Raw genomic sequence first — 25795 nt, 5'->3', positions numbered from 1 at the left:
GGTGCTGGAGCAGCACAGATATAATATTGGCCCAGTAACAGGAAATGGGGATCAAAAGTGATGTTATTTTCAGACTGGAAGAGGTGTACAATGGTGTTCCCCAAGAATTGAGATTGAGAGGGGATCTTATAGAAACTTACAAAATTCTTAAGGGGTTGGACAGGCTAGATGCAGGAAGATTGTTCGCGATGTTGGGGAAGTCCAGGACAAGGGGTCACAGCTTAAGGATAAGGGGGAAATCCTTTAAAACCGAGATGAGAAGAACTTTTTTCACACAGAGAGTGGTGAATCTCTGGAACTCTCTGCCACAGAGGGTAGTTGAGGCCAGTTCATTGACTATATTTAAGAGGGAGTTAGATGTGGCCCTTCTGGCTAAGGGGATCAGGGGGGGTATGGAGAGAAGGCAGGTACGGGATACTGAGTTGGATGATCAGCCATGATCATATTGAATGGCGGTGCAGGCTCGAAGGGCCGAATGGCCTACTCCTGCACCTAATTTCTATGTTTCTATGTTTCTAATTACTGTTTTTATTAATAAATACCTTGGATGTACAAGACATGTTTGTTAGATAGTTATTTTGTGTGTAGGATAGTAGCAGTCAATGCATAGGGTGATCACTGGTCGGAACAGACTCGATGGGCCAAAGAGCCTGTTTCCATGCTGTATCTATAAGGTCTAAAGTCAGAGAGTCCTGATATAAGTGTGCAATGTTCATTGAGGATGACAGTGCAAATTAGGAAAATAAAGTACACAGGATCCTGGGTTTAATGAATAAAGGCATAGTGTTCAAAGCCAAGGAATGTCATAAGGAACCTTTACAAAACTGTTCATCAGCCACATCTGGACTACAGTGTGCAGTCCAGAAAAGAGATTACGTTTTTGGGAAGGGAGCAGAGGAGCTTTACTGAATTGATTCCTGAACATCCAGGCTGGTTCTGGAGGAGTGGATGGATTAAACTCCAACAGAACTGGGAGCAGCATCCTCGCAGGCAAGTTTTCTGGAGCTGTGGGAAGGTTCAAACTAACTTGACATAAGGAGACTTTGGAAATACCAGGGGTCAGAGAATGAATGAATTGGCAAAAGTGATAAGGGGAAACCTTTCTGTCACAGTTAGGTCCGGAATGCAGATCGAATAGAGGAAGCAGATTCAAATCCTGTTAAAAGGAGAGATAGGTATATGAGAGGAAGGAATTTGAAGGCTTCTGTGGAGGGGGCAGATGGTCTTGCACTGAGCTGTTGCAGGCTGGATCAGCTGATTGGCCTCATTCCCTGATGTTACATTTCTGTAATTCATTGAGAAAAGATTCTGTAATGTGGCTGCTGATGTATTTCCGTGACATGAAGACTTCATGGGAAGAAAAGGGATTGGGGCCGACAAGCAGAACTTTGAAGAAGTTAGTAAAGAGATTAAGCAGCGTTCTGAAGGTACTGAAGGTAGTGATCAGGAGGGTAGTGCAAACATTGTGCAGATGGACAATTGGTGGAGGAGTGACTGGGTCTGGTGAGGTAGGACCTGCACAACCCAGATGGATTGAACCTCGACAGAGCTGGGACCAGTGTCTTTACATGAAGTTTTGCTAGAGATGGGGAGAGGTTCTACTACCTGGTGGCGATTAGCCACAGGAAAGAAGCATTGGAAAGAAGAAATAAGGTGGAAAACAGAGAACTGGAAGCAGAAACAGAAATAGAAAGATTTCAGTTAGGACCAGACTGACAGAGAACAAGAGGAGGTCTAAGAAGGGTCTACAGTGCGTTTACAGTACACAACTGCAAGAAGTGCATTAAATAAGGTTATTGAGCTGCAGCCAGTTACCCACCTGCATTTGCGATGTCATGGCAACACTAAAGGAGTGATGGGTTCCAAATAATCATGTAGGCAAGGTGTTTAGGAAGAGTGGGGTATTAATCAAGGAGGATATTTTTTTTGAGGTGGGGAGTATTCTCTCGAACAGTAAAGGAGAGAATCAGTATTTTTATCCAAGATGCAGTGGAGATGTGACAATGCCACAGGGACTGTTCCAGTGGCTGGCGATCAATGGGAAGGATATTGAGGAGCACATTTTCTTGGACATTGCACAGATATGCAAAAGCTACAGATTTGTGATATTGGTCAAATATGACTAGGACAGCATAGGAGAGGGAAATTTGACGAGCAGTTTCTGACAAATGTTGAAAAGAACTTGGTCAGTGGGTTCCTGGCCCAAGGAAGGTAGCATTGCTGGATCTAGGTTTAGGAAATGAGGCAGGCCAAGTGGAGCAGGGATCTACAAAACACAATCATAACATCGTAAGATATGGAAAAACATAAACTTGTGAAAATAGTCAATTGAAGTTGGAAATTGGGGCGGACAAACAAATGCAAATGCATATAATCTGTGCAGGTGTGAGGTGCTGCACTTTGGGAGGTCAAATATACAGTAAATGGCTGGAGCTGTACAGAGGGATATTGGGGTGTATGTCCATAGCTTCCTGAAAGTGGTAACACAAGTAATTAATGTGTTAAAGAAGACTATGCATAACTTGGCACTGCACAGCAATGAGAATGCTTCAGTGGGAATGACCTGTTGGGCTTGAAATATCTTTACATGCTGAAAAACACTAAACTTGATCGTACTTATGTATGGTTTATCTGATCTGTTATATAGCATACAAAACAACGTTTTTCTCTGTACCTCGCTACACGTGACAATAATAAACCGAAACTAAATATATATTATTGATTTATTTTCCATCCTCTTTTTCCACTGCTTTTGAATTCCATTATACTCTTCATTCACTGCCTGGATGAACGACTTTTTACATTAGGCAATGATTTGGGGGCATCACTCATCCATTAGGATAAAATGATATAAGGATATAAAATTAGCATGGGAGATGTGGATTAATGTGTTTATGTGGGAATCACACCTTTCCTGGTCACACAGACACCCTGTAAAGGATTAAGGTTTCAACCTGGGTCTGTCTTCCTAAGGCACTGCTCAGTTTATCCTCTATTTTAGTGCAAAGGCTGTATTGTTTTCAACACACATTTGAGCTTAATCTAATTTCCAGCAGCAGGGAAATGGGAGTTTTTGTTTTTGTTTTTAGTAACTGGAGTCTTCAGTGGGATCAAATTTTATTTGGTTGAGTTTGGATGATTGTGGCATATACCAGAACACTTTGTCCACTCAGATTTGCTCGGGAACCTAATACAAATACCACATTTTGCACTTGACACTTCCTTGAAATAATCTGAATCAACTCAGGAAGAGGTCATGCCTGCAACGGGGTGAGGCAGTCACTTTGCATAACCAGCCCAACTACCACTCTAAGTGTCCCAGTGCTTCTCATCTAGTGAACTGTAGGCATTATGTGGAGCAAGCACAGTAGCTGATTTTCAAACATCTGCCACAGGCAACATTTGTTTCTGTGGTTTAAAGGACATATTAGCCGGGATAATGGGGAGCGTTCCTGCATATAGTCTAATAAAGATTCCATTTATGTTCCAATTGAAAACATAAATGGCATCCCTGTTTGAAGCCTCATTTGAAAGATAATTCCTCCAACTGTCCTCTCTCAATACTGTCCCTCTAACTGTGTGACACTCTGTCAGTACTGTCCTTCCAACTGTGCAGCAGTCTCTCAGTACCACTCCAATTATGCAGCATCCCCTCATTATTACCATAGCAGGATTATCTTGAATCATGGACAAGACATAGAAGGAGGACTTTGATCTCTTGGTATCCGCAGGTAGGTTAAGAACGGAAAAGCCACATCTGGTGTTGCTTGCTGCCCTGATGTGGCCAACTGCTGGAGCTAACATTTTGGAGACAGGCAGATTTGGAAATGATTGGTCTACAGCTTTTCCTGCAGGAAACATTCAGTATTACATTTCCAATTGGAAGAGATTTCCACCTCTGCTCATTGAAATGACACAGAGCCCAGGTAACAGGCAAACATTGGGTGGGTGTTGTTGGACATCAAGACTACCTCCTTCCAGCTACCTGTAACAGTCAGGCCCAGTGAATGTGCTGGAGGGTTCATTGTCCAGTTGACAATGTGTGAGATTATACATAGAAACATAGAAATTAGGTGCAGGAGTAGGCCATTCGGCCCTTCGAGCCTGCACCGCCATTCAATATGATCATGGCTGATCATCCAACTCAGTATCCCGTACCTGCCTTCTCTCCATACCCCCTGATCCCCTTAGCCATAAGGGCCACATCTAACTCCCTCTTAAATATAGCCAATTAACTGGCCTCAACTACCCTCTGTGGCAGAGAGTTCCACAGATTCACCACTCTCTGTGTGAAAAAAGTTCTTCTCATCTCGGTTTTAAATGATTTGCCCCTTATCCTTAAACTGTGAACCCTTGTCCTGGACCTCCCCAACATCGGGGACAATCTTCCTGCATCTAGCCTGTCCAACCCCTTAAGAATTTTAAAACAGTGGGTGTCCTATCCAAACTTGGGAGTCTTTACCCTGAGGGAAACTCCAAATGTTCCTTTTGCTCACTTGGCCAGACTTGGGCAGAGTGGTTGTGTCCATGGATATGTAATAATTCACCTCCACATCAGAATGATTTCCTTCCCCACAATACATATTTCCAACGTACAATGGTAGAGTTTGTGGGACAGAGCTAAGGCTGGTGTGCCAGCTCCCCCCGTTCCACCTGATGTCCCACAGGAAGGGTTGAGTTTTGAGAAAGGCCCCAGTTCATTAGAACAAGTGCATCAGCTCTCTGCCTGCCTCTGAACTGTTGTGGTGAGTGGTCCATGTGTTGGCTGCTTAAAAGGGACCGATCAAGCAGACAAATAGCCTAATGAAAGCCTCACTGGTGAAAATACACAAGCATTTTACATCACTAACTCACTGTTAAATGTTTCCCTCAATTGCCAGATTCCTACAGCTTTCCTCTTGGGCACGAGGTGTACCTTGTACTTTGCTCTTGCATGCATGTAATTTAGCTCGTCTCAGAAGTTCAGACGCTTTGTAGCTGTTGGCCCACGCATCTGTGGTCTGACCCAGCTGCTGACAGTAAAGCTGGCTGTGAGAGTATAGGGTAGGTTGCTGGGACCAGACTCAATGTCTTCACACTCTTGACCATCTCTGGGTTACTTCAAATATTCCACTCTCCCTGCTTCAGGCATGGAGCTTGTTTCAGTCAAGTCTCTCAAAAGACTGAAGTTCAAAGGAGACTTTTGCACCTATCATTGTTATTGACGGGGTTTTGTGAGGAGTTCACATTGGGGTGGGGTCCGGACAGGGAAGTCACAGGGCCTCCGGAACTAAACCAGTAGCGGTCTCCCTGTGATGTTTCCGTGTTTCAATCTTTGAGAACAAAGATTTGTTTTGAGCCCTGCTGATACCTTGATCTGTTGCTGGCTACTGGAGGCCTTGCTGGCTACTGGAGGCCTTGCTGGCCTCTGGAGGCCTTGCTGGCTACTGGAGGCCTTGCTGGCTAGGCCTTGCTGGACTGGGGGCCTTGCTGGCTCCATTTCAAGCTTTCAAGCAGTGAGTAAGGAGTGGATTGCTACAGGAAAATGAAGGTTGTCTGACAGCGAGCCAACTCCCAGTCACAGGCCATGCTCTCGTGGTGAACCGTGGTGCGTAAAAGCTGAGCTCCTCTGAAGACAGGGCCTGCACAGCCTCAACATGTAATGGCAGGTGGGCAGAAGTCAGGAGCTCTGGCACAAGGCAGGATTGCAGAGTGTTACAGGACAACCAACAGACGGCAAGTTGTGAAAGGAAATACTTGCCCATCTGAAAGTGGAAATTCCGTGGACTCCCGGACTGAGCCAAAATTGCAATGGTTTTCTTTGATGAATTAGCAAGTAGTGGATATTGTTTCTGCAACATATAAGGCTGTTGTTCAGCTGTATCTTCATCACAAGGAATTTACTTTTTGTAATGAGTTTCCAGAGCTGTTATTGGCATGGTAGATGCTGTTAGTTCATGCAACATTGACAATGCAGTTGCAGAATGTCTAGGTTACTTTTGCATCTTCCAGTTTCCCGACTTGCCCCGTTATATCTAGAATGTGGGAATTATTGAGATATCCCTCAGTCCAACTTTCCCTTTTATTGCTGTGCTCCAGGTCTCACCAAACTGCATTGCCTGTGTTCCCAGAGCTCACATTCCTGAACCAGTCTTTTAACACATGCACACAATTTTTATCTGCTTTTCTTTTTTTTAATCTTTTGCTCTTTCTCTCCCTTTCTCTTTCTTTCTCCTTTCACTTCCTCTTTTTCTCTCACTTTCTCTTTTTCTCTCTCTTTTTCCTTTCTCTCGTTTACTTTTTTCGCCCTCTCAATCATCCTATTCTCTGATACTCTATATCTCACACACTTAATCTCTCTCTCTCTCTCATAGAAACATAGAAATTAGGTGCAGGAGTAGGCCATTCGGCCCTTCGAGCCTGCACCGCCATTTAATATGATCATGGCTGATCATCCAACTCAGTATCCCGTACCTGCCTTCTCTCCATACCCTCTGATCCCCTTGGCCACAAGGGCCACATCTAACTCCCTCTTAAATATAGCCAATGAACTGGCCTCAACTACCCTCTGTGGCAGAGAGTTCCAGAGATTCACCACTCTCTGTGTGAAAAAAGTTCTCCTCATCTCGGTTTTAAAGGATTTCCCCCTTATCCTTAAGCTGTGACCCCTTGTCCTGGACTTCCCCAACATCGGGAACAATCTTCCTGCATCTAGCCTGTCCAACCCCTTAAGAATTTTGTAAGTTTCTATAAGATCCCCTCTCAATCTCCTAAATTCTAGAGAGTAGCCAAAACCAAGTCTATCCAGTCTTTCTTCATAAGACAGTCCTGACATCCCAGGAATCAGTCTGGTGAACCTTCTCTGCACTCCCTCTATGGCAATAATGTCCTTCCTCAGATTTGGAGACCAAAACTGCACGGAATACTCCAGGTGTGGTCTCACCAAGACCCTATACAACTGCAGTAGAACCTCCCTGCTCCTATACTCAAATCCTCTTGCTATAAAAGCCAACATGCCATTCGCTTTCTTTACTGCCTGCTGCACCTGCATGCCTACCTTCAATGACTGGTGTACCATGACACCCAGGTCTCACTGCATCTCCCCCTTTCCCAATCGGCCACCGTTTAGATAATAATCTGCTTTCCCGTTTTTGCCACCAAATGGATAACCTCACATTTATCCACATTAAACTGCATCTGCCAAACATTTGCCCACTCACCCAGCCTATCCAAGTCACCTTGCAGTCTCCTAGCATCCTCCTCACACCTAACACTGCCCCCCAGCTTAGTGTCATCCGCAAACTTGGAGATATTGCCTTCAATTCCCTCATCCAGATCATTAATATATATTGTAAGTAGCTGGGGTCCCAGTACTGAGCCTTGCGGTACCCCACTAGTCACTGCCTGCCATTGTGAAAAGGACCCGTTTACTCCTACTCTTTGCTTCCTGTTTGCCAGCCAGTTCTCTATCCACATCAATACTGAACCCCCAATGCCATGTGCTTTAAGTTTGTATACTAATCTCTTATGTGGGACCTTGTCGAAAGCCTTCTGGAAGTCCAGATACACCACATCCACTGGTTCTCCCCTATCCGCGCTACTAGTTACATCCTCGAAAAATTCTATAAGATTCGTCAGACATGATTTACCTTTCATAAATCCATGCTGACTTTGTCCAATGATTTCACCACTTTCCAAATGTGCTGCTATCCCATCTTTAATAACTGACTCTAGCAGTTTCCCCACTACCGATGTTAGGCTAACTGGTCTGTAATTCCCCGTTTTCTCTCTCCCTCCCTTCTTAAAAAGTGGGGTTACGTTTGCTACCCGCCAATCCTCTGGAACTACTCCAGAATCTAAAGAGTTTTGAAAGATTATTACTAATGCATCCACTATTTCTGGAGCTACTTCCTTAAGTACTCTGGGATGCAGCCTATCTGGCCCTGGGGATTTATCGGCCTTTAATCCATTCAATTTACCCAACACCGCTTCCCGACTAACCTGGATTTCACTCAATTCCTCCACCTCCTTTGACCCGCGGGCCCCTGCTATTTCCGGCAGATCATTTATGTCTTCCTTAGTGAAGACGGAACCAAAGTAGTTATTCAATTGGTCCGCCATATCCAGGTTCCCCATGATCAACTCACCTGTTTCTGACTGCAAGGGACCTACATTTGTTTTAACTAATCTCTCTCTCTCTCTCTCACACTCTATCTCTCCTCATTCTCACAATAACCCGCTTCATGTTTGGATGTTACATACTAATGCCCGTGTCCCACTTAGGAAACCTGAACGGAAACCTCTGATGACTTTGCGCCCCACCCAAGGTTTCCGTGCGGTTCCCGGAGGTTCCCAGAGGTGTTTGTCAGTCTCCCTACCTGCCTCCACTACCTGCAACCTCCGGCAACCACCTGCAACCTCCGGTAACCGCACGGAAACCTTGGGTGGGGCGCAAAGTCTCCAGAGGTTTCCGTTTAGGTTTCCTAAGTGGGACAGGGGCATTACAGAGGCTGGCAGATGGGTTAGAATGAGGTCTCTGGCAAGTAGTGGAAATTGGCTCCCAGCTTGGGATGTCTTCTCCCATGATTCCAGGCATGGCTGGTGTGATGCTAATGGCCAAAGATCCCATAGCAAGCAAGATAGACCACTCGACGAAAAAGACGTGGTACGGTCATGAGTAATTTTCGGCCCCATTTCCATAACCGGCTTCCGTCTCGGCACCAAAGATCCCATAGCGGAGCAAAGATAACTAGTGCGGAGTTGGAAGCCGGTTACGGAAGCATCCTCGTAAAAATAAAAGTTATTTGGTAAAAATCTTCTCCTCATTTACAGAATTTTAATTTGTTAACACAAACTGTTCCTCCGCAACTTGATTACACTGAGTTGGGTGGGGTCGGGTCAGGTTACGGAAATGGATGAAAAAAAAGCCCACGTTCCGCTCCGTTGTGTATTACACGTCAGCCCGTTGCATTTAGCAGGAGTGATCTATCTTGCTCCGCTATAGGATCTTTGCTAATGGCTGCCTTTAATTTCACTCTCACTCTGGACTTCAATGCTCTTTCCACAATTGCTGGGTGAAACTATCACGGCAGTAGGGGTCAGTGTCCTAGCACCTCAATTGACCTTTCAACCCACTAGAATGCAGGGCAATACCATGACCTGCAGGTAGATCTCCATGTGGTTCATCATCCTGAGTTTGAAATATATCAAGACTTGTCTAAATCCAGGAATTCCCACCCTAACAGCATGAGGGAGCACCTTCACCAAAGGCCCATAGTGGTTCAACAAGGCAGCTAGCTCACCCCCATATGAGAATGGAGTGATCTGGGACAGGCAATAAATGCTGCACTTGCTGGCAATACTCATGTCCCAGGAAGGCCTGACACTCAACCATGTTGGTAGACCTCATTGGAAGGTCTATAGCAGGAATATCGTGGTAGGTTAGCCAAGAGTTTAAGACCATTTGGTACCAATTTCTATGGACTGTTTGATGTATAACATGTAAGCATAAAACTTCAGAACTAAGATAGTAAAGCAGACCGAAGGAGACTTTGCTGTGGTTAATACACTGATATTAGTCCTCTAATTACTGATTAAGGCTCTGCTAATCATCATCATCTGTTTTGAAGTATATCAAACACAAATGTTATGTTATAATTGGCTTCAAAACCATTTTGTGAATGGGAAGAATGATATTTTTTAAACCGTCACCTACTAGCAAGGATGTGTTAGCATGAAGCAGTCCAGTGGCAAGGTTGGCTGTTTAGCAGCTCTGCTAGACTGAGCTGAGAGGCTGTAAATGGGGGAGAAGAGCCAATTTATTCAATCACTTCATCAGCTAAAGAACCACAAACAGCAACGCAGCGGAGCTCTTCAACAAGATGCAGTTTAATAATGTTTGGGTTTCATCAGCTCTTGGCCATAGGGAGTTCTGGAACTACTTACGTCTAACTGGTTTGTTCCAGCAGACTCCTTTCCTAGAAACCATTCAACTCTTAAATGCCAGGGCATCAGCCGTGTGTTTGGAGACCTCAACATTTTTAAACCTCTTATAAATAATTACTTGGAACTTAACCATGGTCCTGGTGCAAATTCTGGCACCAAATTAGCGAAAGGTTCTTCAGAGCATAGGGAGGGTGCAGGGGCGATTTTGGTGGAACAGTCCTGTGCGGGGTTGTTCAGATCCTTAGAGAGATTGTGAGACCTGGGGTTGTTCCTATTGAGATTAAATGGAGGTGTTAAAACCATGAGGGGTTTTGCTGGAGTAAATGTCAGGTGGTGACCAAGAGACATGGAAAGAGGGGAATTGGCAATTGGAGTAGGATGTTGGGGGGGACGAGAGGGGGGATTAATTCTGCTCTACAGGTTGTTGTGATCTGGAACGTGCTGTTTGAAAGGACAGTAGGTGCATGATCTTTTGAAAAGATTTGCAGGAAATTTTGAAAACCTAAGGTGGAAGGATAAGAGCTGGAAGAGGGAGTAATGGCAGGAGCAATGGCAAGTGTATAGGCCAAACATCTTTCAATCCTTCATAGATGACTGAAATTAAAATAACTTTGGTCTTTTATTACAATTTATTGAGTGTTTTTATTGTTTATGGCTCTGTTCTGGCTCTGTTCTCGTGCATTTCCTGTTCTAATAGTTCGAAGTCCCAGTAAGCTTTAAGAAACTTCTGACACGAATTGTTTGAAGTCCACAGAATCCACACTAATGAGACATGGAATGCAAGCTTGGAGCTTCTTTGCATCCTAATGCTTCAAGCTGATTTATGCCTCGTTTACATCTGGGTGTGTTCCATTAAAGTTGCAAGCTTTAATTTCAATTTTCAAAATGGGAGTTGCACTGGCGTTTTCCTTAGTTACATTACAGTCTTTATCCAGGGTCGGCCCAGGGAATCGTGTTGATCAAGATGTCCCATCTTTAACAGTTCCATTTGCCCGCATTTCGCTAATATCCCTCTAGACTTTTCCTATTCATGTACCTGTCCAAAAAGCTGTTAAATGTTGTTATTGTACAACTATTTCCTCAGGTTTCTGCCCACCAACCTCTGTGTGAAAAATGGGGCACTTCACGGACTAAATTTTGTATGACAAAATTTGCTCCATCCATTGGCTTCCTTGTTATCTAACATGCTAGTTACTTTGTCAAAGAAGTCATCATTTGGTTGAACACAATTTCTCATCCATAAAATTATACTCACTCAACTGTATGTATTCTGTTACCATTTCCTTCATTTTCCTAACAAACTGTCCTGAAGTCATTTTCACCCCCAATATTTTCAGTATTTTGCTGTCTTTCTCTCAGCTGGGACTTTTCCAAAATGCAAAGTCTAATAACTATACATTTAAGCAATATTATTCTATTAAATGTGATCTGGAGAGTACATAATATTTTCTGTGGTATTCTTAACAAAACAATGATAAAATCTTTGTTTTGATTGCACCTACCAACATGCATACATTATTATATTACAGTTAATATGTACCGAGGGCACATTTTTGTTCCATTGCTCCCCATTCCCAATTACTTTTACATTGAAGTGATTGAAATTCAAGTGAAGTTTAAATGGCATCAGAAAAATAAAACCTCCGGAATGGATGATATTCATTACGTGTTGGTTTGAGTCAGTATTAGCACAATTACTATATTAAACATTGAATCTTCAGATGTCCTGGTTCAAGCTAAAACTGAAGACAAATAATAATCACCTCACACATTCCCCTGCAAGTATCTTGTCACTCCTTTAAAATATGTGCCTTCTTTGAATCAGCTCTTAAACATCGCATCTGAATCAGTTTCCATCTGATTACACTCCTTGAGGATGTTCATCTACATGTTCATTTAATAAAACAACGAGATTGGAGACATTTCTATTCAACCTGTCAGGAATTTGTGTGAAGTTAGAAATAGTCAGTGAGGTAAACAAACATAATAGTTGAGTGGCAAATGACAATAGTGCTACCTTCTCAATATTTAACTGAAGGAAATAATGGGTTATCAAGGCTGTATGTTGTGACAGACAGCCTGACATCTTGCATGTAATCTAATATTACACTTATCCCATCCCCTGGATATTCCGGATTAATAAATTAAGGTTTTGTCAACTAATTACAAATCAGGCTAATTCCGAATCAATAACATTAGCCAACTCCGAAACACGAAGTGCTGAGCATTGGGATCCAGACATCACTGACAACTAACTAGCCTCAGTTGCCCGCTCACATCTGGCAGTGCTCTCTGCCTGAACTAGGGGCCACGGAGCGTCTTTGAAAGTTGGGAGGCTGAGCGATCACTGATCACTAACCTTGGGGTTACCTGGCACAGATTCCACAGATTCACAACTCTCTCTGCGAAGAAAGTTTTTCCTCTTCTCAGCCCTAACTGGCCAGCCTTTATTCTTAAACTGTGACCCATGGTTCTGAACTCCCCCAACATCGGGAACATTTTTCTTGCAGTTAGAGTAAGTGTAGATCTAGCCGGCAAGCAGGATGCTTTCTCCAACCACCCCCATTTGAAGGTCACTATCTTCCACCGTTTCTACCCAGTGCTTGGTACTTACTTCCAGCAGCCACTGGTTGTCCTCCAGGATGCACCGAGCCGCAGCCTGATCCATGCCGGTCACCTGCGCGAATTCGGCACAGAGACTCCTATGGCAGCGGGTCAACGCTTCCGACGCCTCCGACAGCCCGGGACTCTTGCACTGAGGCTGCTCCATGGCCAGAGCTGCAGCGAGCGACTCTCCAGCCCGGCAAACACTCACCAGCCCGGCAAACACTCGCCAGCCCCGGCTCCCCGTCCGCATCTGTCCCTGCCGTTGCTTCTGCTTCCATCCTGCCCATGCCGTTGATATGAGTTATAAAATTTTCGTTGATCACAGAATTTCTCACGACAGAGTGTGAGAAATTTGTGATCAGCGAGAGAGCGTGAGAATTTGGCAAAATGCGTGATTCTCACACTCAATACGTGAGAGTTGGCAGCCCTGTACGATAGCACCCACTTTAATGTCATCTACAAACTTAAGGGTCTGTCTCACTTGCCGATTTTTTTCGCCGATTGCAGGCATCATTGACTGGCATTTCAGGTCACCGAAACATTTGTGGCGTGACGCGGCGGTGACGCGGCGTGATGGCGTATGACACGTGGTGTTTTCTTCAAGTGTCGCAACATTATTTTCGTTGCCGCTGGATTTTGAAATGTTCAAAATCTTTTGGCGACACTGATATGACGCCGGCAGTCGCCGAAAAAGTCGCCAGGTGGGACAGGCCCTTTACTACATTCTCTTCCAAATTGATGATATAAATGACGAAGACCAATGGGTCCAGTTGCTCTCTAGTTTCTCCGTCCCTCTTCCTGCTCTCCCCCTCTCTCCCCCCCCCCCCTCCACTCTTCCCCCACCCCTCCCCCCCCCCCCCTCCCCCCTCTCCACCTCTCCACCTCTCCCTCTCCCTCCCTCCCATTCTCCCTCTCTCAGCTGACCGGGATGGATTTTTGAGACATTCAGGGCCAGATATTACAGCATGAGCAATGCAGTGTTACCAAAATATGCAGTTATTAAACTGTGAATTAACAGAGTGGTTCATGAACTGCAAATTTGTTGAAACAGCAGCTGTGTTTGCACCAATGCTTTCCGTCCTTCCTACTGTGAAGAGCTTGTGGATTTGAATGAGATCTGCCAAGCAAACTCATAGTTGAGAATCTGGCTGCCAATCAGCAGAGTAATCACTTTTAACAATGTGAGAATTGTTCTTGTAATCTCGGGGCCAGCAAGGGGATTATTTTAAAAGTCCATTTTAATTCCAATTTCTGAAGTTTTCAGTTTTTCAAAAATGTTGAATATAATTTTTTCACCCCGCTTCTCGCTCCCTCTTTCACTCTTTCTCTCTTTCCCCTCCTGCCTGATGACCCAGACTATTCTCTCCTAAAATAGACACAAATTGGAGTAACTCAGCGGGCTAGGCGGCATCTTTGGAGAAAAAGGATAATGATATTTCGGATCCCGACCTGAAACGTCACCTCTCCTTTTTCTCCAGGGATGTTGCCTGATATGCTGAGTTACTCCATTTAAGAAAGAACTGCAGATGCTGGAAAAATCCCTTCCCACCCAAGCTACCCCTCCCTTGCAACAGCAGGAAATGCTACACTTGTCACGTTACCTCCCCCCTTGACTCCATCCAAGGACCCAAGAGTTCTTTCCAGGTGAGGCAGAGGTTCACCTGCACCTCCTCCATCTAATGCATCCGCTGCTCTAGGCGTCAGCTGCTCTACATCAGTGAGACCAAGCTTAGGCTTGGTGATCGCTTTGCCCAATACCTCCGCACAGTTCGCACTAACCAACCTGACCTCCCGGTGGTCCAGCACTTCAACTCCCCCACCCATTCCAAATCCGACCTTTCTGTCTTGGGCCTCCTCCATGGCCAGAGTGAGTCCCACTGCAAATTGGAGGAGCAGCACCTCATATTACGCTTGGGCAGTTTACACCCCAGCGGTATGAACATTGACTTCTCCAATTTCAGGTAGTCCTTGCTTTCTCCCTCCTGCCCCTCGCCTTCTCAGCTCTCCAACAGTCCGCTGTCTCCGCCACTTCCTTTCTTCTTCTTCCCGCGCCCCCACATCAGTTTGAAGAAGGGTCTCGTACCCGAAACGTCACCTTGGCTCCATAGATGCTGCCTCTTTTTTCTCGTTCCTTTGGCCTCATTATTTAAGGATGGTGGGGGGAGGAAGGGGAGGGGGGGGGTCTCAGTCCTTGTATACAGTCTTGTATCTCAGTCCTCGATACAACAACGGCACAAGGTTTCTGGTGGGCCCTGACCAAGCTCACACTCCCATTAGCAAAACTCTGGATTCTATCCCAATTTAGACCTGGCTCCACCCAGGCAAGGTCCCAACACACTGCCTTTCCAACCACGTTCTGACCCCAGCGTCAGTGTGCTGTCCCTTTGACAGTGCGGTGCAGTGGGAGAGGGGAAGGCGGGAAGTGGGTGGGTTATTGGATGCGGGAAGTGGGGATGTTGGATTATTGAAGGGGGAGGTGGTGGTGGGAAAGTTGGATTACTAAGGAGGTGGAAGGGAATATTGTAACATTAAGGAGAGGGAAGGCGTGTGCAGGATTATTGAAGGGGAATGAGGTGGGGTTGGGTTCTAGAGGAAAGGAGAGGGAAGACGGGGCATTGTATAATTGAGGGTGGGGGAAAGTAGATGTGTTGGATTATTGGAGTAGGGGCTTTGGGGTGGTAGTTTATCTGGGATCGGGAAAAGTAGGATGTTGGATTATTGAGGAAGAGGGAAGGGGGTGACGTTGTATTATACTATACCATACGATATGACACGATAAAGCTTTATTTATCCCAGGAGGGAAATTGATCTGCAAACGATCATAAAAACACACAATACATGAAACATGAAATTAAAGGGACGAGTGTAAAACAATTGGGCATGTGCACAGATTGGGGAGGGGAGGGGGAAGGGGGAGGAGTGTCAGTCTACCCTATGACAGAAGGGGGAGATGTTGTACAGTTTGATGGCCACAAGGAAGAAGGATCTCCTGTGGCATTCTGTCCTGCATCTTGGAGGAACCAGTCTGTTGCTGAAGGTACTCCTCGGGTTGACCAGTGTGTCATGGAGGGGGTGAGCTGTAGTGTCCAGGTTGCTCTGCAGTTTGAGGAAACATAGAAACATAGAAAATAGGTGCAGGAGTTGGCCATTCGGCCCTTCGAGCCTGCACCGCCATTCGATATGATCATGGCTGATCATCCAACTCAGTATCCCATCCCTGCCTTCTCTCCATACCCCCTGATCCCTTTAGCCACAAGGACCACATCTAACTCCCTCTTAAATATAGCCAATGAACTGGCCTCAACTACCTTCTGTGGCAGAGAATTCCACAGATTCACCACTCTCTGTGTAAAAAATGATTTTCTCATCTCGGTCCTAAAAGACTTCCCTCTTATCCTTAAACTGTGACCCCTAGTTCTGGACTTTCCCAACATCGGGAACAATCTTCCTGCATCTAGCCTGTCCAACCCCTTAAGAATTTTGTGAGTTTCTATCAGATCCCCCCTCAATCTTCTAAATTCTAGCGCGTACAAGCCGAGTCTATCTTGTCTTTCTTCATATGAAAGTCCTGCCATCCCAGGAATCAGTCTGGTGAACCTTCTCTGTACTCCCTCTATGGCAAGAATGTCTTTCCTCAGATTAGGAGACCAAAACTGCACGCAATACTCCAGGTGTGGTCTCCAGGAGGAGCATCCTCAAGACCCCCCATGAATCCAGCTCCACCCCCAGGCCGGAGCCAGCCATCCTGATGAGTTTGTTGATCTTAAATTGGTGATCCCCAACTTATTGGGGATTGGGAAGGTGGGGTGTTGGATTATTAGGGAAAGTTGGGCGACAGTGGGGTGTAGTTTTGTTGTGGGGAGGAGGTCGGGCTTGGGTTATTGAGAAAACGGAGGGGATTAGTGAGGGGGGAAGCTGTTGGTTGATGAATGTTGAACTGAATACACGTATATGGTGAGATCGATCGTTACTTACAAAGTTGGCAATAGATGGGAGGTAACGTTTGGTCAAATCCTCTCTGAATGTTTGGAAGGACAGAGTGAGGTCCTCCTGTTTCTTAGACCCGAGCTGTGTGGCTCGTCCACCTGCTCTGTCTCTGCGCAATTGGTATGAAGGAATGGGCGTGGAAGGAATTTTCTGTTGATTACTGTGCATGAGTAATGAACTGGGGAAGGCAGGATAACTTCAATGTAACATAAAGCAAGAATCAAAGAGCTGCAGATGCTGGAAATTGAAATCCATTTTGCTGCTTTTGTTCCAATTTAACAGAGCTGGTTATAGTTTGTCTTGTAGCCATGAATCTTGCGTATTACTAATTTTTTGATTGCTGCTGAGCTTTACATTCCCTCTCCCCTGCTGTGATTATTAGCTTTTTGTTTTTCTCTCAAATGCAGTGTTCTTTCTCATTTTGGTGGACTCATCCATCTTGCTCCCTCTTCATTCCCTTTCTCTTTTCGTCACTCACTCTGTCTATCGTCTTCCCCCCCCCCCCTTCTCTCACTGTCGCCCCTCCCATCCATCTTCTTCTCCACAGTTGTCTTTGCGATTGTCTGTCTGTTATTCTCTCTCTCGCTCTCTCTCTCTCTCTCTCTCTCTCTCTCTCTCGCTCTCTCTCTCTCTCTCTCTCTCTCTCTCTCCTCTCGTCTCTCTCTCTCTCTCTCTCTCTCTCTCTCTCTCTCTCTCTCTCTCTCTCTCTCTCTCTCTCTCTCTCTCTCTCTCTCTCTCTCTCTCTCTCTCTCTCTTTCGCTCTCTCTCTCTCTCTCTTTCTCTCGTCTCTTTTTCTCTCCCCCCTTTCCCTGCCAACAGGTTCCAATTCTGCTTTCACTTATGAATCCTGTTCTGGTGTCAACATCTGACAGGCCCATGTCGAGTCCTAGTCTGCCTACCTCTCTTTAATCTAGGGCACACCAGGCAGAGTATGAAGAACTTACACTTCCATATATGGGTCTGATTTGCAAAATTCAAAAATCACATGATAAGGCTGCTGAAACTCACAGAGAGCATGAATAAATCTGCGCCAAATGACCGATAAACTTTCCACGAAGCATTTGTCTTGGTAACAGTAGAAAGTGCAAACATTCCTATAGCTACTGAGGTATGCTCTTAGTTCAAAAGATGCACCCATTTTTCATTTCTTTCTGGAGTACGTGAGTTATGACTCAAAACAAAAAGCAAGGATTGTGTTACCCTTAAAAACATCCATTTGGCACACATCCCTCTTGCAATGCGTGCCACTGGAGGAGCATCCGGGAGGGGGAGGAGTATTGGAATCACAGCTTATGCGTTTGGAAGAGCGTGGCAGTCCTGGGATTGTTTTTCTGGCTAGTCGGAGATTTTGTGTGTGCGTGTTTCGGTACCAGAGGCGCCGTGCATTCTACTCTCCCCCCTCCTGCGGCCCACTCAGCCCTTCGTGTTTTAAAAAGTTTGCCGCCCTGTCACGGGAACAGTTAACCCTTAGGATGGTACCTGCACCCTCCTCCCATTCAGCGGCAGCTTGTGTTTCAGAGTTCTGTTCCAAATCTGGGCAACAAATTTATGCCCCTGTCCCACTTAGGAAACCTGAACGGAAACCTCTTTGCGCCCCGCCCAAGGTTTCCGTGCGGTTCCCGGAGGTTTTTGTCAGTCTCCCTACCTGCCTCCACTACCTGCAACCTCCGGCAACCACCTGCAACCTCCAGGAACCGCACGGAAACCTTGGGTGGGGCCCAAAGTCTCCAGAGGTTTCTGTTCAGGTTTCCTAAGTGGGACAGGGGCATTAAAAAAAATCAAATTTCCCAACAACTAACTAATAGAAACGAGACCAGTGTGTAGAGCACCTCGTAAATATGACACGGAATGAGGTTGACTTAACCTGTGATACAGGAGCATTGCCTTAAATCCTGTTATATTTTGGATTATTTTCTGATTTATAACGTTCTTCGTCGCTAGAACTTTAGTGTCCAAATGGATTTTACTCTTAGTTTTTTTCAGAGTGAAACACATTCCAAGGTCTTGTTTGTACAAAGGTAACTTGAAGCTCTGGGTGTCCACTGTGGCGTTTGCTTGTGGTCAAATGTTGAAATTCTTCATCCCTCCTAGGTTCCAGACTTGCCCCTATATATCCGCTGATGTCAGCAAACCATTGGGGGCAGCCCAGGCTTTAACCCTTCCCTCCATGGTGTTACTTTAAGTGAGGATGTTTAATATTCCATTCTTAAAGGCACATTCAGCCTAATCCTGGACATAGAAACTTTGTACACATTATGAAAATAATTACTGTCTTCATTGTTTGTTCTGTCTGTAAAGGCCAGCATTTACTGTCCGTCCCTGATTGCTCTTCAGTAGACAGAGATGATCAATCTTCGTGAACTGTTGCAGTCTCTTCTCGTGAAGGCATTTCCACAGTGTTGTGGGGGAGTGGAGTCCTAGGGTTTAGATATAGTGGCAATGAAGGAGCAGGGATACATTTGCATGTCAGGATGGTGTGTGATTTGGTGAGGATGCTGCAGGAAGTGGGGTTCCCAAGCCTCTTGTGGCCTTTGGCCTTCTCAGAAGTAGATGGCATGGGACTAGGAGTTGCTGTTGGAGTCGTCCAGGTGAGCAAATGCACTGGAGCCATTGAGCACATCTTCACCAGACAGTGGCTACACTTTGAAAAGGTGTTGATTGGTTGCAAACTAATTTGAAGTGTTGTGAGACCTTGAAATGCATTCCTTGCACACAAGACATAGAAACATAGAAAATAGGTGCAGGAGTAGGCCATTCGGCCCTTCGAGCCTGCGCCGCCATTCAATATGATCATGGCTGATCATCCAACTCAGGATCCCATTCCTGCCCTCTCTCCATTCCCCCCGATCCCTTTAGCCACAAAGGCCACATCTAACTCCCTCTTAAATATAGCCAATGAACTGGCCTCAACTACATTCTGCGGCAGAGAATTCCAGAGATTCACCACTCTCTGTGTGAAAAAAGTTTTCCTCATCTCAGTCCTAAAAGATTTCCCCCTTATCCTTAAACTGTGACCCCTTGTTCTGGCCTTCCCCAACATCGGGAACAATCTTCCTGCATCTAGCCTGTCCAACCCCTTAAGAATTTTGTAAGTTTCTATAAGATCCCCCCTCAATCTTCTAAATTCTAGCGAGTACAAGCCGAGTCTATCCGGTCTTTCTTCATATGAAAGTCCTGACATCCCAGGAATCAGTCTGGTGAACCTTCTCTGTACTCCCTCTATGGCAAGAATGTCTTTCCTCAGATTAGGAGACCAAAACTGTACGCAATACTCCAGGTGTGGTCTCACCAAGACCCTGTACAACTGCAGTAGAACCTCCCTGCTCCTATACTCAAATCCTTGACGTTCCGTCATCCACTGTTGGTTCTCCTCATTACCATCAGTTCTTGCAGCATGAGTTTTGAGAGGAATCCATTTTGGGAGTTATATTGTTGCATGGATAAACATGCAAGTGAATCTATGCCATTGTCTTCACAACAAAGTTGCCTGTCTTGTCCCTGCGACAACATCTTCGACCACTGCCAAGATGTGTAGGCTGTATTCATTTCTGCTGAGCCTTGCACACCCAGGAGTTTTTGCTCTGGCTGGTAACCATCTATATTCCAGCCAATTCTCTGGGAATTATAATCATAAAATCGTAAGAATTAAGAGCAGGATTAGGCCATTTGGACCAAACGAGGTTGCACCACTAGTCATCAAGATCAAGACAAATCTACCCGCCATGTTTCTGACCAATGCTCAAATCTGTTGATTCCTTTCACATGTAGTAATATATCCATCTCTGTTTTGAATGAACACAGCGACTGTCTCCACTGCCTCCGGGGGACAGAATTCCAAAGGTTTGCCAACATCTGAGGAAAATTTATCTTCGTTTTTTCACCCAGAAGTTGGTTGACCTTGAGATTTCTGTCTTCTGGAGGCTATAGAGATTCAATGAGTTCAATCAAAGCAGAGACTGGGAGATATTTTTGATGCTAACAAAAGATGTTGGGGATATCAGGATGGGGCAGGCAAATGCTTGATACCTTAATCTGAGACTGGCCCCTGGCCCTAGATTCCACAGCTGGCTGCCTATCAAGCTCCTGCAGTCTGCTTGCTGAGGCAGTGTCATCTACATTCCTTATCCTGAGGACAGAATATGGAGTCCTGCAGTTTTGTAATGGGAGGTGGGATTGTCAGCACAAACCCAGCACTGGCAGAGTCTGACTCCCGGTGCAGACACAGTGGGGATGAGCTGTGGTCTGGGACCTCACCTTGACACAAGTAGCATTCTCTCCAAAAGCATATCTAGCTCAATTTGTCAGGTTTGATAGTATACGATGACAATGATTTGTGGAATGTAATGATTAATAGTTCTGCCTCATTGTGTTACCACACTGATGAAAGAGAATGTGTTTGATCCCAATCTCTGAAAACCCAGTGCAGTGACCCAGTGCAGTGACCCAGTGCAGTGACCCAGTGCAGTGACCCAGTGCAGTGACCCAGTGCAGTGACCCAGTGCAGTGACCCAGTGCAGTGACCCAGTGCAGTGACCCAGTGCAGTGACCCAGTGCAGTGACCCAGTGCAGTGACCCAGGGCGACCACAGTGACACAGCGGTAGAGTTGCTGCGCTAGATACCCGGGTTCGATCCTGACTACGGGTGCTGTCTGTATGGAGTTTGCACTTTTGTGAGATATAAGATTGAGGGGGGATCTTATAGACACTTACAAAATTCTTAAGGGGTTGGACAGGCTAGATGCAGGAAGATTATTCCCGATGTTGGGGAAGTCCAGGACAAGGGGTCACAGTTTAAGGATAAGGGGGAAATCTTTTAGGACCGAGATGAGAAAATCATTTTTTACACAGAGAGTGGTGAATCTGTGGAATTCGCTGCCACAGAAGGTAGTTGAGGCCAGTTCATTGGCTATATTTAAGAGGGAGTTAGATGTGGCCCTTGTGGCTAAAGGGATCAGGGGGTATGGAGAGAAGGCAGGTACGGGATACTGAGTTGGATGATCAGCCATGATCATATCGAATGGCGGTGCAGGCTCGAAGGGCCGAATAGCCTACTCCTACACCTATGTTTCTATGTTTCTATGTTCTCCCTGTGACCACGTGGGTTTTCTCCGAGATCTTCGGTTTCCTCCCACACTCCAGGGACGTACGGATCTGTAGGTTCATTGGCTTGGTGTACGTGTAGGATGGTGTTAATGTGTGGGGATCGCTGGTCGGCGCGGACTCGGTGGGCCAAAGGGCCTGCTTCCGCGCTGTATCTCTAATACTGAAAAAAACTAAAATAAATCCCGCCTAAACTTCTCACCGACTTGATCTTAACCTCTTCAGAAAATGTTCTTGGTAACTTCACGGCTTGCTGGAAACCTTGTGAAACCTTGCATTTCCAACTGTGTGGAAACCTCAGCAGTCCAAGCGGAGTCTGTAAATAAAGTTGGTGGATTCCCGGCTGCCTGGAATGGTGGAAGCACTGTCACTGATTATCCAGCTGTGTTGGTGCTTCTAACCCATACCAAACCCTCCTCTCCCTCTCCTTCCTTCCCCCATCACCAGCTGCCAAAGAGCCCACTCTTCACCTCACTCCCTTTGGAGTCAGTTCCATACTGTTTATCTCCTTTCTACCGGGGAATATCTGTGTTCAACCCCTATCCTCTCAAGGCCCACCAGCCTTGAATATTCCTATTGGGATTCATCTGTGCACCTTTTCCCTGGGCGATGCAGAATCAAGTGTGAAAATTAGCAGCATCAGTTCCCAGGACAAGTCTGGACCAGAGAAGGCAGGAGCCAGGAGACTCAGTGCCAGGCATTTGTGTTTGGTTACATGTGCACATGTGCATTTGTATGTGCATGTGCAAGTCTGTGCATGTGTGTCGCAGTGTGTGAAGATATGAAGTGTGCCCATGAACATGCACATCTGTATGCAGCATGTCAGTGCATGTGTATGTACCTGTCAGTGAATGTGTGTCCGAGTGTGTGTATACATATGTTCAGTGCATGTACATCTGTGAGTAGGTGTGTGTGTATGCATCTGTATGTGTGAGTGTATGTGACTATGTGTGTGTGTGTGTGTGCATATATATGCATGTGAGTATATATGTCTCTGTATGTATTGGTGAATAGTCCATGTGTGTGTATTGTTCGTGAGCTGGGGTATTTGTATGATGCAGGGGAGCAGAGGATGCGTTGAGGATGAGTCGGGTGGAGTGTGTGGAGGATGAGGTGGTTGGGTAAGGAGGAGTTAGGGTGGAGTTTGTGGAGGATAAGTTGAGAAGTGGGTGAAGGATGTTTTTGGAGTGGGTTGAAGATTAGTTAGGTGGACTAACCCCCCCCCGGACACTTATTATTTATTTTTTATTCAAATCGTTTGCTATGTCGCTCTTCAAGGGAGATGCTAAATGCATTTCGTTGTCTCTGTACTGTACACTGACAATGACAATTAAAATTGAATCTGAATCTGAATCTGAATCTGAATTAGCTGATGATGAGTTGGGGTGTGAATGGGTTGAGGCTGAGATGGGATTGTGTAAGAAGGAGCTGCAGATGCTGGTTTAAACCAAAGATAGACATAAAAAGCTGGAGTAACTCAGCGGGACAGGCAGCATCTCTAGAGAGAGGGAATGGGTGACATTTCGGGTCGAGACCCTTCTTCAGACTGGTTAGGGATAATTTCTATGTTTCTATGTTTCTATTTCCTTCGCTCCATAGATGCTGCTTCACCCGCTGAGTTTCTCCAGCACTTTTGTCTACCTCCTTAGACTTCCACCACCTCTAGAAGCCAGGAAGACATGGGCAACAAAAGCATCAGGACATCACTGCCTGGAAGTTGTCTTTCAAGCCACATACCATCCTGACTTAGAAAAAGATTGCCATTCCTTCACTGTCACCGAATCAAAATCCTGGCAACCCTCCCTGATAGCATTGTGTATATACTCACACCTCCAGAACTGCAGCAGTTGAAAGATAGAGCTCACCACCACCTTCTCAATGGCATTTGGGTGGGAAATTAACTGTTGTCCATATAATAACCATATAACAATTACAGCACGGAAACAGGCCATCTCGGCCCTACAAGTCCATGCCGAACAAATTTTGTTCCCCTTAGTCCCACCTGCCTGCACTCGTACCATAACCCTCCATTCCCTTCTCATCCATATGCCTATCCAATTTATTTTTAAATTATACCAATGAACCTGCCTCCACCACTTCCACTGGGAGCTCATTCCACACCGCCACCACTCTCTGCGTAAAGAAGTTCCCCCTCATATTACCCCTAAACTTCTGTCCCTTAATTCCCTTAAGTCCCTTAAACTGTTGTCTCACCCTGCAAAGCCCACATCTCTGGAATTAATAAACTAATATGTGGCAATGTTGGTTGCTGTACAGTGTATGTTGTCATTGGAAGGCTCCTCAATCCGAATCCTTCTAGGCAACAAGGTGTGCATGTAAGAGGTTCTATCAGAAGACCCCTACTCTATGAGGGTCATTAGGGGTGGGATTGGACAGGCACTGATGTCCACAGCAGCATGACGCCTAACTAACTGTCACTCTTTCCTTCGACAGAGAGAAAGCAGAAAGCAAAAGTGAAGGGAGCAGGCAGGAGGAAGAAGAAGCGAGCCCGTGCCAAGGAGCGCAAGCAGTTTGTGGCACTTCAAACCACAGAGAGCACTGACCTGTAAAAGAGGACAAACCATTTAATCCACAAAATGCCCCTGGCTGCTCGGCCTTCCTGCCCACCTGGCAGTTGTGCTGCTTTTGACGATGTTAGTGGCAGGTAATGAGAGAGGGAGAGGGAGCTTGTTTTTATTTATACATCAGTCATTTGCTGTTCCCTGTTTGGCCCGTACAGAACACGTTTGGTGTGGCAAAGACTTTTACAGAGGACACTGAAGGCTGGTCAGTGCAACAAGTTGCCATTGACATAATTTAAAACATGCAACATAAGCCCCTGCTTGTAAAACTGCCGAGAGATGGAGAAGAGGACGTGTCTATTTATATGCAGGAAGACGTATGTACACAGGACGAGGACTGTTTATTACATGGAGTTTGTCTTTTTGTTCGTCCTACATTCCAGGGCGATCCCTCCATCGTTGTTGCACAGGACTCGGCACAGGTCCCAGTGACGTCACCAACATAACATGCTTTAAAGGCTGTAACTGTATAATCCAAGCAATGACTGTCCCCTAGTTGCTTGTCTGGTGTATACACAGTGCTGAGTCTATCCATAATAAACTTATTCACTGTACATATATACACACTTGTTGACGGTCTGCTTCATGGTCACTGGTGCTATCTCCTCTTGCCTCTGATATTTGTATGTTGGGGGGAGTCCAGCGATGCATGCCAAGAGAGGTGTCTGTGACTGCTTCTGATACCTGCTCTGATCCCAAGGTGGCCTTTGGATCTTCAGTGGCCAAGCAGTAGGTCCTTTGGATGAGAAGGCTTGTACTCGCTAGAATTTAGGAGATTGAGGGGGGATCTTGTTGAAACTTACAAAATTCTTAAGGGATTGGACAGGCTAGGTGCAGGAAGATTGTTCCCGATGTTGGGGAAGTCCAGGACAAGGGGTCACAGTTTGAGGATAGAGGTAAAATCCTTTAGGACCGAGATGAGAAAAAAAAATTTCACACAGAGAGTGGTGAATCTCTGGAACTCTCTGCCACAGAAGATAGTTGAGGCCAGTTCATTGGCTATATTTAAGAGGGAGTTAGATGTGTCCCTTGTGGCTAAAGGGGTCAGGGGGTATGGAGAGAAGGCAGGTACAGGATACTGAGTTGGATGATCAGCCATAAATGGTGGTGCAGGCTCGAAGGGCCAAATAGCCTACTCCTGCACCTATTTTCTATGTTTCTAAGTTTCTAGAAGAATTATTTTGCCTGGTGCCAACCTGCCAAATTCGCTTACATACTCACAATTTAGTTTGATATACAGTGCAAAAAAAGATTCACAAGGATATTGCCAGGACTGTAGGGCTTGAGTTATGGGAGGCGAGATAGATCAGTGACCAGGGAGATCAGTGAAGGGCGCAGTTGAAAGGTTAGAAGGTAGAGGGAAGAATATCTTTGTGCATTGAGTGGCCTGGAATGGAGATGGGAAACAGAGTCAACAAGAGCCTTCGGGAAAGACCTGGAGAGAGACTGCAGGGGAAATCGTACTGAGCTGTGTGAAGTGAGAAGGGGAATGGGACTGATGGAGAGCTCTGTTACAGAACCAGTGCAGACGCAGAAAGTGAAAGAAATATTATCTTAAATATGTGAAGTGACCTTTTGCAAGGGAGTCTGTCAAA

The 25795-nt window shown here is 45.6% G+C and overlaps 1 protein-coding gene across 1 annotated transcript in view; it reads left to right on the top strand.

The window, feature by feature from the left end:
* The window catches only part of rspo2 (R-spondin 2), a 100032-nt gene extending 74930 nt beyond the window's left edge, over positions 1 to 25102 (top strand). Inside the window, exon 5 of the mRNA XM_055634677.1 lies at positions 24073 to 25102. Coding sequence (XP_055490652.1) covers positions 24073 to 24188 — 116 coding nt within the window. The 3' untranslated portion in view covers positions 24189 to 25102. The remainder of the gene's footprint in view (positions 1 to 24072) is intronic.
* The last annotated feature ends 693 nt before the right edge of the window (positions 25103 to 25795 follow it).

The sequence above is a fragment of the Leucoraja erinacea genome, chromosome 4 (assembly GCF_028641065.1).
Source record: "Leucoraja erinacea ecotype New England chromosome 4, Leri_hhj_1, whole genome shotgun sequence".
NCBI lineage: Eukaryota > Metazoa > Chordata > Chondrichthyes > Rajiformes > Rajidae > Leucoraja > Leucoraja erinaceus.
Note: the sequence above shows the minus strand (reverse complement) of the source record. Positions and strands in the feature narration are given on the sequence as shown.